The 12,638-nt window shown below is 46.8% G+C and overlaps 1 protein-coding gene across 1 annotated transcript in view; it reads right to left on the bottom strand.

Annotated features, from left to right (window-relative positions):
- Window positions 1-12,638, bottom strand: part of SCNN1B (sodium channel epithelial 1 subunit beta) — a 61,111-nt gene that overhangs the window by 19,007 nt on the left and 29,466 nt on the right. Inside the window, exons 2-3 of the mRNA XM_027043032.2 lie at window positions 4,081-4,399; window positions 1,136-1,397 (exon numbers count right to left, since the gene is read on the bottom strand). Coding sequence (XP_026898833.1) covers window positions 1,136-1,397; window positions 4,081-4,391 — 573 coding nt within the window. The 5' untranslated portion in view covers window positions 4,392-4,399. The remainder of the gene's footprint in view (window positions 1-1,135; window positions 1,398-4,080; window positions 4,400-12,638) is intronic.

Raw genomic sequence — 12,638 nt, 5'->3', positions numbered from 1 at the left:
GAGCCTGGCCCCGAGAGCTGGTGCAACCAGCAGGAGCAAGCCTGCCTCACAGATGAGGAAACGCACACAGGAAGCCCGGTGACTGCGCCAAACAATGGCAGGGCACCGGGTCAGAGCGGGCGTTGCGGAGACGTGCGCGGAGCCCTGATCCGGTGGGGGTCGGGGCCTCCTTCTGGGCAGTGTTTGGCCACAGCCTGGGGCGTCAACCATCAGCGTCACCAGGGAGCCTGTTAACAAGACAGATTCCTAGGCCTGGACCCGGAGCTGCCTGATCAGATTGTTCAGGAGTGGGGACCAGGGATTTGTACAGGTCGGGAGCTCCCTAGAGTTAGAGGCACAGACAGGGACCCTTGAGGTGGGCACACCTGAGGGCATCCCAGCGTCCCAGCGCAGGGCAGGTACACTTGGGCAGCTGACTATACTGCACAGCTCTGGGGTTTTCACCTGCCCAATATTTATGCCCTTATCTTTTGATAGTAAGACCTTATTTCTCCTTCAGGAAACCACCCTTTCCCGCTCACTCAGTCCAGGTGATAGAGGCAGCCATCACCCCAGTTCCAGGGCACATGACCCAGGATTGACCAATCATGACAGCCGATTCTCCAGCCCACAGTGATTGGTTTAAGGGTGAGCACGTGACCTGATGAGTGGATCCCAGGACTTTTCTGGGGCTACTGGGAAAGAGGAGTTCTGTTTCTGGGGAAAGTGCTGAGCTAGTGTATGTCTGGCTTTGCCAAGCCCCTCTGCATGGAGAAAGCCTGCCAGAGAGTGAAGTCAACTGGGAGAAAAGCTGCACAAAAATGGGGAGAGGCAGAGTTCTGATGACAGCATTTAAATGCCTGGATCCAGCCATACCTGAATCCAGTCTCCCCCTGCACTTCTTAGTATATGAGCCAGTGAATTCCATGTTTTGCTTAAGCTAGTTTGAGCTGGGTCACTGGCATCCAACAGTGTCTTGACTAACATACCAGCAATTTATTTCTATTTTGAAAAAAGCATTGGCGAATATACAAAATAGGCACTGACTTCCAGCTTGCCTTTCCCCCAGCAAGACCCGGGCTATTAAAGGAAAGAAACTCCCATCAGCCTCACTGTGGAGGGTCCATTGCTTGATGTGTGCCTGGGGCCCACTTACTAGTCTCATGGCCACTTTGCACGCCTGCGCAGTGCAGGTCCTTCCTGGTGCCGAGCCATTGTGGTTGTCTCCAAAGAGGTCAAGGACCACTGGGTGATGGGGGTTCTGTTCGTCGATAAGGACCAGCGGTGTGTAGTTCCAGATGGTGGAGTTCAGAGCCTTAGAAGCGTTGCCATAGCTCTGCTCGGGTGCCAGGATCCTCTCCAGGACCGCTTCCATTAGTTCGTCCAGATCCTTCAGCAGATGCTTGACTTTGGAATACCTGGGTGGGGAGGGGGCCAGTCAGGGGGGCAAGGGCAGCGGTGAGGCAGAGAGCCACGGCGGTCTGGGACCCACCCTTACGCCAGCGCGGCTGTCACCACATGTGAGGACAGAGCTCTGCCCAAGCCCCTGCCTCTCTATCCACCCACCCAGGCGTCCACGCCTCCTTCCATCCATCTGCTCACTTATACATTCACCAAGCAGTTCATGAGCACCTACTGTGTACCAGACACTGCAAAGCACAGAGGATACAATAGCAAACACAACAGCCGGGGTCTCTTTCCTTATGAAGTTCACGTTCTAATGAGGAAGACTCATAACAGCTCATGGTTAGCGATTGTTTCCCATGTGCCGGGTGCTTCTGATGTCTTACTTTATGTATAATCTTCCCCACAATTCTGTGATAGTCCCCATGTAAGGATCAGGAAGCCCCGGGAGTCGCTGTGATTTCCCGAGCCCATCCTACTGGTGGCGGGGGGGGGGGGGGCAGAGCTGGGACCGGATCCCGGATTTGGTGCAGTGGGCATGCTGTTTGGGCACAGGGGTTCTGATATCTCCCTCCCAGGATGGGACCAAAAATGCAGAGAGGAAGGGGCAGGTCTGTGATCCTGAGGTCCTAATTCTCCATTGGAGACTGTGGGAACACGAGTCAATGTCCAGAAGGAGAAGGTGGATGGGACTCGGGGGCTGGGCTCCAGTACCTTCTCTCAGCCCCCAGAGGCTCCCATATTGGAAATGGTCCATGCCACGGAGTGTCCCCACCGGCCGCTCTGGACCCGATTTATCCAAGCCCCTGCCCCACAGTGTGGTCACCAGGGCAGTGTGTGTGAGCTCTGGCTCGAGGACATCCCGCAGGGGTGAGTGTTAAACCCTGGCCACAGGCCCACGTCCCGGTACAAAGGAGTATAGTAGCCAGAGCTGACATGGCCTTCAGACGTGACACCTCTTGTCCCCTGACCATCACACCAGCCACCTGTGTGTACACAGGAAGAGGGGGAGCTGGGAGGGTGGTGGGCTGTGGGGAGGGGGGCTGCTCTTACAGCCTACGTGTCCACAGCTGCAGTCGAGCGTGGTGGGTTACTGCATGAGGTCTGGGTTCGAATCCTGACGTGCCACTTAATATCAGTGTGACCTTGGACAACGTAACATCTCTGAGACTCTGTCTTCTCTTCTACAAAATGGGGGGGGGGGGGAGGATTAAAATATTTACCCTGGAGGGCTGTCAGGAGGATTCAATGAAGTGACACTTACAAAGCACCCGGAAGAGTGCTTGGATGGGGTGGTGGTGTTACAAGGATAATTTCAGGTTCTCCTGAGTAGCCCCAGGGATCCACCCGGCAGGCAGGAGCCCTACTACTCGAAAGAAGGGAAGTAGGAATTCCCTTTCAGTACCTTCTTTTGGACAAGAATGTTCTCTGTGGCTCAGCCGTGCCGGCCCTTCCATCAATTCCAGGCTCTGTCTCACCCCAGGCCCTCTACCTGTGCTCTCCACTTGGAGTACTCTTTTCCTCCCCCCAGCTACCTTCTACTCATTCCTGGGGGGGAGGGGGGGCATTCTTCTCTGACTGGCCCCTGCCCCTCCTTGACCCTGACTAGGTCAGGTCCCTCTGGGTGTCCCTTCCATAGGCCTTGCCATCAAGTGGATAAACAGTGGCACCTCTGGGGTCAGATAAGACCTGGGTCCAAATCCCACCGTTGTTTGCTGTGTGTCTCTGGGCAAGTTCCGTTACCTCTCTGAATCTCCATTTCCTGACCTATAAATCAAGCGAGTATGGCAGTACCCACCCTTAGGGTGGTTGTGTGGGTGAGAATTACACAAGTTAACCAAAACATCACTCCACATACTGCCTGGCGATTCATAAGCACTTGATGTACTGTTGCCATATATATTTTTTATCATCACAATGATAATTAATTCAGTATTTAGGGAGAAAAAGATGAATGTCTGTTTCCTCTGGTAGGCTGTGAGGAGGGCAGGGACTTTGTTTTATTCACCGATGTGTTCCTAGTGCCTGGAACAGCCCAGGGCACGCGGCAGGCGCTCAGTAACCGTGTACTGAATCAATACCGGGCACTGGCGGGCCTTGAAGGCAGCAGCCACCAAGTACTTCTTAGGTTCTCTTTAAAGATTTTATTATTCAGTAATCTCTACACCCAATGTGGGACTCAAACTCACAACCTCAAGATCAAGAGTTGCATGCTCCACCGACTGACCCAGCCAGGTTCTCTTTAAGCCTGGGAAGTTCATGGAGGCGCCTGGGTGGCTCAGTCGGTTAAGCATCCCACTTCGGCTCAGGTCATGATCTCATGGTTCATGGGTTTGAGCCCCAAGTCGGTCTCTGTGCTGACAGTTTGGAGCCTGGAGCCTGCTTCGGATTCTGTGTCTCCTTCTCTCTCTACCCCTGTCTCTCTCTCTCAAAAATAAGTAAACATTAAAAAAAAAAAAAAGCCTAGGAAGTTCATGAATTTTGAAATCTACTTGCTGCAAAGGGATGAAGCAAAGAGGGAAAGAAAGAAAGGAGAAAAGAGGGTGGGGAGCGGGGGCAAGGGCAAGAAACAGGGAAGGAAGGAGAGAGAGAGAGGGTGGGAGGGAGGGGGAGAGAGGAAGGGAGGGGGGAGAGGGAGGGAGAGGCGGGGAGGAAGAAGGGAGGGAGAGCCAGCGGTGAGCTCTAGGGACCACCTACTGGAAGGGGCTGGCGTTGCAGATGGTGACGGCGGGGAAGTCCATGGTCTTGAAGCCGATGGAGAGGGAGACGCTGACCTCCCAGCTCAGGTAGGTCTTGATGAAGACGCCCCACTCCCAGCAGACGAGGGAGGTGAAGAGCAGCGTGATCAGGAACCACATGGCCTTCTTCTTGGGCCCCTCGCAGATGATGCGCTTGGGGCCGTGGGTGTTAGTGTTGTTACAGTACCACACCAGCAGCTCCTTGTACGTGTAGCCGGGGCCCTTCTGCAGCCGGTGCAGGCACTTCAGCAGGTACTTCTTTATGTGCATTGTGGCACCTGCAGAGACACAGCGGAAAGCCAGGTGCAACACCGGTCCTGCGTCCTGGGCTGTCCCAGTCGTGGCCGGAGTGTGGGCATTGGAGACAGGCAGAGGACAGGGCTGCACACCCCAGCCCTCCCTCCCCACCCTCCTCTCTGCTGCCTTCCCTTTCTCCCACCCCTCCCTCTCCCCTCTCTTCCTCCTTCCCTTCCTGCTATCATCCACCCATGCGACTAACTAAAAAGCATTTATTGAAAGCCTACTGTATGCCAGGTACTGAATTAGTCTCTCTGGACTCATTGATGAGCAAAACAAACAAGGTTTCTGCCATCTGGGAATTTCTAGCCTGGTGAACAAGTTACTTACACTCTTGACTCCTTAGGTACCCCCCTTGATAAAATGGGCATAATTGTACCTAATGTACAGAGTTGCTAAGACAGTGAAACTAGGTGATGCATCCAGTGCCTGGCCAGACTAAGTGCCCAACATATCTGCTACCTTTATTACAAGCCACAAGAGGGCGAGACGGATGTTCATCAAATAATCCATCAAAAATGCATAGTTATATACCCTATGACCAGCAATTGCATTACTAGGAATTTATCCAAAGGATACAAAATTGCTGATTTGAAGGGGCACATTCACCCCAATGTTTATAGCAGTGCTATCAACAATAGCCACATTATGGAAAGAGCCAAAATGTCTATCAAGTGATGAATGGATTAAGAAGATGTGGTATATAGGGGCGCCTGGGTGGCTCAGTCGGTTAAGCGTCTGATTTTGGGTCAGGTCATGATCTCACAATTTGTGGGTTTGAGCCCCACATCCAGCTCTGTGCTGACAGCTCAAAGCCTGGAGCCTGCTTTGGATTCTCTGTCTCCTGCTCTCTTTGCCCCTCCCCCATTCCCACTGTCTCAAAAATAAACGTTAAAATTCTTTTTAAAAAGATGTGGTATATGTATATATACATATACATATATATGTATATGTAGACACACACACACATATATATACAGAATGGAATACTACTTGGTGATGAAAAAGAATGAAATCTTGCCATTTGCAATAATGTGGATGGAACTGGAGGGTATTATGCTAAATGAAATAAGTCAAAGAAAGACGAATATCATATGACTTCACTCATATGTGGAATTTGAGAAACTTCACAGGTGAACATAGGGGAAAGGAAGGAAAAATAAGATAAAAACAGAGAGGGAGGCAAAGCATAAGAGACTCTAAATACAGAGAACTGAGGGTTGATGGGGGCGGGAGGTGGGTTAAATGGGTGATGGGCCTTAAGGAGGGCACATATCGGGATGAACACTGGGTGTTGTACGTAAGTGACGAATCACGGGAATCTATCCCGTGATCTATCTATAGCACACTGTATGTTAACTAACTTGAGAATTAAAAAATATGTAGTTATAAAACATGGTAGGAAGGGTTGGGACCCTGTGCTCTGAGGTCCCAGAGGCAGTGAAGGGTGGTGGCGAAGAACGGGGACTCTGGAGCTGACATGTCTACTCTGAATCTCAGCTCCGCCACTTTTCTAGGTGTGTGACTTTGAGCCAATCACCTTCTCAGTGCCTCAGTTTCCTCATCTGTAAGCGGGGATGATACCAGCCTCTCCCTCCTGGGTCTTTTGTGAAGCCTGCATGACAATATGCAGAGTGTGGATGAATGCCCGGCTGTTGTCATTCTAACAAAAGCACACTCCCCACCCCCAGTTCTGAGAGTCCCTGGAGAAGCTGAGTTAAGGAACCTAAGAGTTAAGTGGGTGAAGAGGAGGGGGCATTCAGGTGGAGGGGGCAGCAGGAGCAAAGGCTCTGAGGGGGAGGGAGCCTGGAGGGGTGAGTGGGAGCTTGCGGGCCACATTTAGGATCTGGTTTTCAGGCCAAGAGAACTGGAGCCCTTGGGAGCATGGAGTGTGATGCCATCAAAGCTGCCATCTGGAAAGACATGGACTGGAGTGGGATGGAGGCGGGTCTAGGAGCATCGGGTGGGTGGGGAGCTGTGGGTTGTGGAGGAATATCTAATCTTTCTTTCTGAGACTCTGTTTCTCGATTAACCAAGACGCTGGTCACAGAGCCTGGCACATGATGGCTTCTCAGGAAATACCCGTTTCCACCTGCTGCTGGAGCACCCTGGCTCTCTCCCTGGAGCCCCAGCTGGCCAAAGGCCACCTCCTTCATGCAGCTGTCCTGACTCCCTGACAGGGGTGACCCTCGGCCTCCTCTCGGAGCTGCTGCCTTTCCGGGCCAGGGGCAGTGTGGTGGGCAGCTCAGTGCCTGCTGTCCAGCATCCTTTCTTTCCCTCTGGCTCTGTGTGTCCTCGGGGGGAAACTACCCCTCCCTCAGTCTCAGTTGGTGTGAGTTGCCAGGTTGACTCCACCCCTAGTCCGAAGGGGTACTTACCTAACCCCAGGTTGGATTGTTGAGACTCAATTCTGTTACTTTATGCTGGTACAACTGAGGCAGACTCCTTTTTAGCCAGGACTACTAAGCTGGAGGTATTTGGGGCCACAAATAGGGAGACTGCCTGAGAATAAAGCCAACACAGAGGAAAGCAGAGTCACAAGATGGAGAGATTTCTGACATTTGAAACACCTGGATCCAGCCACTCCTGAAGCCATTTACTCCTGGACTCACCAGATCCAACAACCAATAAATTTACTTTCTTACTTATGCTGATCCAAATTGGGTGTCTGTCATTTGCAATCATTAGAATCTTTTTTAAATTAAAAAAAAATTTTGTAATGTTTATTTATTTTTGAGAGAGAGAAACAGAGGGCAAGCAGGAGAGGGGCTGAGAGAGAGGGAGACACAGAATTTGAAACAGGCTCCAGGCTCTGCGCTGTCAGCACAGAGCTGTTGTGGGGCTCGAACCTACTAACTGCAATCAGGTGCTTAACCGACTGGGCTACCCAGGCACCCCCCAGTCATAAGAATCTTAACAAAGGAAGAAGTTCACCTCACTCTAACCCGTGTCATATTTGTTTCTGCCTGTGGCTTCTCGTTCCCATGAGATCATAAGCCCGTTGAGAGTAGCAGCTCTGTATTCCTGACAAGCCCAGCACAGTGCCTGGAACTCTACCAAATAGCCAAATGGATAATGCCAGACTTTCATATCTAACCTGAGATCTTAAACTTGCTCAAGCGTGTTTACTGCTCACCTAACTTACTGACACAGTAATATCCCCCCCCTTCCTGGACAAAGCATTAAAGGCTTTCCCCTCCAATGCCTCTGCTCGCTGATGGAAATCAAGTTCTATATGCCAGCCCAGGCCATCATGGCTGTAAAATGGACGTTCACAGATTAACCCAACCTCCATCTTTCCCTAGAGGGCCCATTCCCTGCCCTGGGAAAATAAAGTAATGGTGATTATAATAATAACAACTACAGGAGCACCATTAAAGTACTATGTGTTTACCACGGTCCAGGCACTGCAAGGTACTTACTTCATGAGTTATTTCATTCTTAGACATTATTATCCACAACTATAAACTTGGAAAGAACTGGGGCTTTGTCTGTCTTTACAGTTTAGCACCAAGGACTAATAGGTGAACAGCACATGAGGCTCCAATAAACTGTCATGGAAGAAAAAGACAAAGGGCCTCTCTGATGTCTACCCTTTGCCATTCTCATTTAATCATCTGATTCAGCCAAGGAGAAAGTAGGCTTGGTACAAACAGGTCCTTAGCATCTATTTAACCCCTACTAATCTCCCAGATTAACAATGAGGCCTCAGGCTCAGAACCTTATCAGCCAACAGTATCTAGTTAGAATTAACATCATTCTGTTTTCACTGCGTTTATTTTTAAGAGGGATCTCTAATTTATGGCAAGAGATACCAGCTTTTGCTTTCAGTTCACAAATCCACTCAAGTTAAAAAAACAAACAGAAAATGTGTTTAAAGAAAAATATTCAGTAAACAATAGTAGGACATGTAGCAAAACTTGTGACAGTGGTACGCAAGTAACAGAAGTTTGTTGAGTACTGGCGTATCTCCTAACTAGTTTGGTCCCTTGGGCCATTAGCCAAGCCAGAAGCAATCAATGCTACCAACAACTTTATGTCGTTCCCATCAGATTTCACCCCAAGGTGATAGATGGTCGTGTTTGGGATGTATACACAGCTTGTGCAGAAAGGTTTAAATGAGCTTACAGCTTAAACCAACTCAAACAAGCCAGGTGGAGACTGGGTCCACACACGGACTCAGAACAGTGGACACTGTCGTGCTTCAGAGGATCCCAGATTGCATCTAAGCGTGGCCCCAAACTGGTGGTAAACGTTCCGGGCCACAAATACAGAGACAATAAATGCCCTGTACAACCAAGTCCGTTTTCCTGTAAGAGGGAACACACACTTGGTTTCAGAGACAAATTGGTTCTGAGATTTGACTCAGTTTCCTGGTGGGAGGATAATTAGGAACACAGTGAGTGTCTCTACCTATTAATTTGACAAAGGACACATACATGCTCCTAATACAGTCAGTTCTTCTGAACCTTCTCAGTGACAGGTTGCCTGTCATGACCTAAAAGCTGTACTGGGTTTGCAAGAGTTGTTTTTGCTGTTAGCACAGGATTTATTTTTATAATTCTCATTTTAAAATAACAGCTTTGGGGCGCCTGGGTGGTGCAGTCGGTTAAGCGTCCGGCTTCAGCCAGGTCACGATCTCGCGGTCCGTGAGTTCAAGCCCCGCGTCGGGCTCTGGGCTGATGGCTCGGAGCCTGTTTCCGATTCTGTGTCTCCCTCTCTCTCTGCCCCTCGCCCGTTCATGCTCTGTCTCTCTCTGTCCCAAAAATAAATAAACGTTGAAAAAAAATTTTTTTTAATAAAATAAAATAACAGCTTTATTGAAGTATAATTCACATACTATATAACTCATCCGTTTAAAGTGTAGAATTCGGTGGATTTTAGTATATTCAGAGTTCCTCAACCATCACAGTAACGTTTAAAATATTTTCATCTCCAAGGAGCCTGGGTAGCTCAGTTGGTTGAGCATCTGACTTTGGCTCAGGTCATGATCTTGCAGTTTGTGAGTTCAAGCCCTGCATTGGGATCTGTGCTGACAGCTTAGAGGCTGGAGCCTGCTTCAGATTCTGTGTCTTCCCCTCTCTCTGCCCCTCCCTCGCTCATGTTTTCTCTCTCTCAAAAATAAATAAACATTAAAAATAAAAAAAAAAAAAAGATTTTCATCTCTCCCCAAAGAAACTCTATATACATTAGGGTCACTCTATTTCTCTTTCCACCCTTCCCAGGGTCTGTCTCTATAGATTCATCTCTTCTGGACATTTTAATTTTTTAAAAGTATTTATTTTTGAGAGAGAGAAAGAGAGAGAGAGAGACAGAACGCAAGTGGGGGAGGAGCAGAGAGGGAGACACAAAATCTGAAACAGGCTCCAGGCTCCGAGCTGTCAGTTTAGAGCTGGACACAGGGCTCGAATCCATGAACGGTGAGATCATGCCCTGAGCCGAAGTCAGAGGCTTAACAGACTGAGCCACCCAGGTGTCCCTGGACATTTCCTATAAATGGAACCATGCCTCACGTGATCTTTTGTGACTGGTCTTTTTCACCTAGCATAATGTTTTTAAAGTTCATCCACATTGTAGCAATACGTATCAGTACTTTATTCCTTTTTATTGCCAAATAATATTCTATATTATGGAATATACCACATTTTATTTATCCATTCATCAGTTGATGGACATCTGTATTGTTTCTACTTTCGGCTATTGTGAGTAACGTTGCCATAAACAATCATATGCAAGTTTTTTGTGGATGTATGTTTTCATTTCTCTTTGGTATATACCAGGAGGGAATATACCCACTGAGTTAATTCTATGTTTAACCATTTGAAGAACTGACAGACTCTTTTCCAAAGCGGCTGCACTATTTTGAAATTCCACTAACAGTGTCTGAGGGTTCCAATTTCTCCACATTCTCTTCCAACACTTGTTATCATTCAATAAAAAAATTATTATAGCCATCCTAGTGGGTGTGAAATGGTGTCTTATTCTGGTTTTATTTGGATTTTCCTGACAGTTAATGATATTGACCATCTTTTCATGTGCTCTTGGCCACTATATCCATTATATGGCCAATACGTCTTTGGAAAAATATCTATTCAGGTCTTATGATCACATTTTAATTAGGTTGTCTTTTTATTATTAGGTTGTAAGAGTTATTTATATTTTCTATATAAGTCCTTTATCAGATATAGCATATGCAAAAATATTCTGTTCTGGGGGTTATCTGTTCACTTCCTTGATGGTGATTTTTGAAGCACAAACGTTTTTAATTTTGATGATGTCCAATTTGTCTATATTTCTTTGGTTGTGTGCGCTTTGGTGTCATATCTAAGAATCCACTGCATAATCCAAGGTCATAAAGATTTATTCCTATGATTTATTCTAAGGGTTTTATAATTCTATCTCTTATATTAAGGTCTTTGATCCAATTTGAATGAATTTTTGTATGTGGGGTGAGGTAGGGGTTCAGATTTGTCCTTTCACATGTGGATACCCACTTGTCCCAACACCAAGACTATTATTCCCCCATTTAATTGTCTTGGCATCCTTAGTGATTTTTTTAAAAAATATTACTCAAATTGAAGAAAACTTAGTGGAAAGGTATAACACGTTCATGGGTCATAAGACTCAATACTGTTAAAATGTCAATTAACCTTAAATTAATCCCTGGAGTTAATTCAATCCTAATCAAAATCCCATAGAGTTTTTGCAGAAATTGACAAGCTGATTCTAAATTTTATATGGCAAAGCAAAAGAACTAAAATAGAAAAAAGAAAATTTTGAAGAGGAAAAACAAAGTTGAATGGCATATACTATGCTCTGACATCAAGACTGATTATGGGGGCACCTGGTGGCTCAGTCGGTTAAATGTCTGACTTTAGCTCAGGTCATGATCTCACGGTCTGTGAGTTCAAGCCCCCCTGAGGTGCTGACAGCTCAGAGCCTGTGTCTCCCTCTCTCTCTGCCCCTTCCTGGCTCATACTCTGTCTCTGTCTCTGTCTCTGTCTCTCAAAAATGAATAAACAATAAAAAAATTAAAAAGACTGACTATGAAGTACAATAATCAGAACAGTGTGATATTGGTGCAGTGATGGACACCTTGATCAGTGGAATATAAGAGAGAGTAAGGAAATAGATCTACAGGGTGCTAAGCTGATCAATGCAGAAAAGATTGTCTTTTCAACAAGAGATGCTGGAATGAATGGATGTGCATGTAAGAAAAAGTGAATCTCAACTCTTACCCCAAACTATATACACAAATTAACTTGAAATGGATCAGAGACCTAAACATAGAGCTAAAACTATAAAAAACAAAAAAAAAACAAAAAAACCAGAAGTGTAGGAGAAAATCGGTGCAATCTTAGGGTGGCAAAGATCTTTTAGGTGGGACAGTAAAATCACGAATCATGAAAGAAAGAAAAAAACCTACAAATTGTATTTTATTAAAACAGTAAAATAAAAATCTTCTGCTCTTCAAAACACTGTTAAGAGAACAAAAGATCAGGACACTAGGAGAAAATACTTGTAATAATATGCCTGCAGGGGCGCCAGGGTGGCTCAGTTGGTTAAGTGTCTGACCCCAGCTCAGTTCATGATCTCACAGCTCATGAGTTTGAGCCCCGCATCGGGTTCTGTGCTGCCAGCTCAGAGCCTGGAGCCTGCTTCAGATTCTGTGTCTCCCTCTCTCTCTGACCCTCCCCTGCTCGCTCTCTCTCTCTCTCTCAAATAAACATTAAAAAAATCTTAAAAAAATATGTCTGACAAAGAATTCATATGCAGAATAAAGAATTCTTACAACTGAACAACAAGAAGATAAGCAACCTAACAAAATAATGGGCAAAAGTTTTGAAAAAACACTTCACACAAGAAGGTATATGAATGCCCCATAAGCACGTGAAAAGATGCTTAACATCATGAGTCATCGGGGAAATGCAAATCAAAACCGCAGTGAGACACCATTTCCCACCCACTAGAAGGACAGACAATACCCAGTGTTAGCGAGGATGTGAAGCAGTTAGAACTCTCCTACCTGACTGGTTGGGATGCAAAATGGTACAGTTTGGTGGTTTCTCAGAAACTTAAGTGGGTGCTTATCTATCACATGACCTACCAATCCCTCTTTTAATTACCCAAGGGAACTGAAACATACGTTCACATGAAGGCTTGTACATGTATATGCACAGGAGGCTTATTCATTATAATAACCCCAAACTGGAAAACAGC

This window comes from Acinonyx jubatus, chromosome E3 (assembly GCF_027475565.1).
Source record: "Acinonyx jubatus isolate Ajub_Pintada_27869175 chromosome E3, VMU_Ajub_asm_v1.0, whole genome shotgun sequence".
Lineage (NCBI taxonomy): Eukaryota > Metazoa > Chordata > Mammalia > Carnivora > Felidae > Acinonyx > Acinonyx jubatus.
The sequence above is the reverse complement of the archived record's forward strand: the minus strand, read 5'-3'. Positions and strand labels throughout refer to the sequence as shown.